The following is a 2,258-nucleotide window of genomic DNA, read 5'->3' on the forward strand; positions in this document are numbered from 1 at the left end:
GGATAGAGTTCGCGATAAAATGAGTGTGGTCTATGAGTGGTGCCAGGCCGTGGCTTAAAGAGATATTGCATCCAACCACGACGTTCGGCCAAGCCACGCCACAAGGAATCGGTGCGCACTTTGCGTTCGATCAGCTTTTTCCAGAGCATGCCTTCGGAAATAACACGCAACCATTCTTTGCATACCAATTCGGCCGACTTGAGCGAATCTGCATCCAAATAGGTGAGTATGTTTTCGGCAATGTGATCGAGACCTTTCTCTGTGAATAAAAAGTTGGAATTTTTTGTTTCGTTTTGAATTAATGTCTTAAGTAAAAAATTTAAATAAAATAGCTATGGAAAAAGTCGTTGGTAATACAAAATAAGTCATACGAGTATACACGCAAATGTATCAAGTAAGACAAAATAGGACTAAGGATTATGGATATATGAATAGGGTGGTCCAAAAATACATGCGGGGGAAAAATAGTTTAAAATGTTAAGCTATCTTCCCCTAAGATTTTCCTAAATGGAAAAAAGAATGTCCATATTTTTTTGTTAAAAAAAGTATATTTATAGATGAAGTTTTACATGTTGCGATCACATATAATGATTATTTTAAGATTTTTATTTTTTCGCTCAGAGATAATATATATTATTGAGTTTTATTTTTCCAATTAAAAATAATGATTATTTATAAAATTTAAAAGACCGTACAGACGCAATATACTGAAATGTCGACCTGAAAACTTTGGGACTTATTCCTTTTATTAGGGTGTCGCTACCTCTGAAGAAGATACGTCGGAAATGACGCTGGTATAGCTCCTTTGAGTTTTTTGAATAACCATTATTTATAATTGAAAAAATAAAACTTAATGTTAGCACTATCTTTGATCGAATAAAAATCAATAATTATTTCCTTTGAGCGAAAAAGTAAAACTTAAATTAATTTTTTATCTTTAATCTTCATTGGATAAACTCGAAAAATAAAAATCATTGTAAATTACAATAGGACGCACGAAAACACAAATACGTATAGTTAAAATTGTTGATTACAACTTGTAGATTTTTTTGGTTAAAATTTAAAAATAATGATTTTTTCCGTTCCTAAAAGAAAATATTTATTTGCTCGGAATAGTTAAATGGAATTATACTTTTAGCGACAGAGTTGTTAAGTAATGTACCCAAAAAGAAAACGCTTGTATGTATTTAAATACACACATACATACAGTGCCGAACAGAAGTATTGGCACAGTGAAATTTTTCGCAATATATGCAAAGTTTTTTATTCTAACTTATTTTCGTTTTTGTTATTTTTATGGCCTTTATAACAATTATATACACACTATAACAATTTTCGATATTTTTTAACAAATAAATTGTTCATTCTACACAGAAAACATAATAATAAAATCTCTAAATTTTGTGAAAACTTAGAAAAATTAATTAAATTTGGGCACTAATTTGCAACTTTTTATTCAGATTTTTTAGAAAAATTCTAAGTATGCAACGCGAATTTATAGCAACTTTAAACTTGCATTTTGTCATACTAAAATTGAATGGACTATAAAACTGCATACTTACAATTTTTCTAAAAGATCTGAATAGAAAGTTGCAAATTAGTGTGCAAATTTATTGAATTTTCCCGAGTTTTGCACAAAGTTTAGAGATTTTATTTTTATGTTTTTTGATGTAAAATGAACTATATTTTTATAAAAAATTATCGAAAATTAATTTGAATAAAAAACTTTGCATATATTGCGAAAAATTCACTGTTCCAGTACTTTTGTTCGTCACTGTATGTGTGTTATTTGATTTTTTATAAATTTAATCTCGATGAAATACATTTTATTATATTTACACAAATTTATACATACAAATTTATCAATGCAATTAACTTAATTTTAAATGCAACAAAACATACATAAGTAGAACTTCCACCAATGGGTGGGGACAAGAGGAATGATTAATGTTAAATTGTGCTAAAAGCGAATATAAAATGGTTTAAAATTTCCATAACCCAATTTCAGTGCCAACTAGAAGCTTCATTCAGTTTTCATTCTACATAACAGTTATGTTCAATATGTATTACTTTAAAATGCGTTTATGCACTATTAACTTCGAAGGTAAATAGGCGACTACATACCTTATGTATATATATGAATCTATGTCAGTTGATTGAATGCTTTCTTTCTTTATCTTTTTTTTTGTTGTTGTATGTATACATATGTATGTATGTAAGTACACACACATATTGGCAAAGTCTGCACTTGGTGCAAC

The 2,258-nt window shown here is 28.7% G+C and overlaps 1 protein-coding gene across 1 annotated transcript in view; it reads right to left on the reverse strand.

Annotated features, from left to right (window-relative positions):
• Positions 1-4: 4 nt before the first annotated feature.
• LOC108376537 (F-box/WD repeat-containing protein 11-like) overlaps positions 5-2,258 on the reverse strand; it is a gene marked incomplete at its 3' end in the record, with an annotated part of 20,683 nt that continues 18,429 nt past the window's right edge. Inside the window, exon 5 of the mRNA XM_017632757.1 lies at positions 5-259. Coding sequence (XP_017488246.1) covers positions 5-259 — 255 coding nt within the window. The remainder of the gene's footprint in view (positions 260-2,258) is intronic.

The sequence above is a fragment of the Rhagoletis zephyria genome, unplaced genomic scaffold (genome assembly GCF_001687245.7).
Source record: "Rhagoletis zephyria isolate East Lansing unplaced genomic scaffold, Rhagoletis_zephyria_1.1 Rzeph_scaffold_10603, whole genome shotgun sequence".
Taxonomy (NCBI): Eukaryota; Metazoa; Arthropoda; class Insecta; order Diptera; family Tephritidae; genus Rhagoletis; species Rhagoletis zephyria.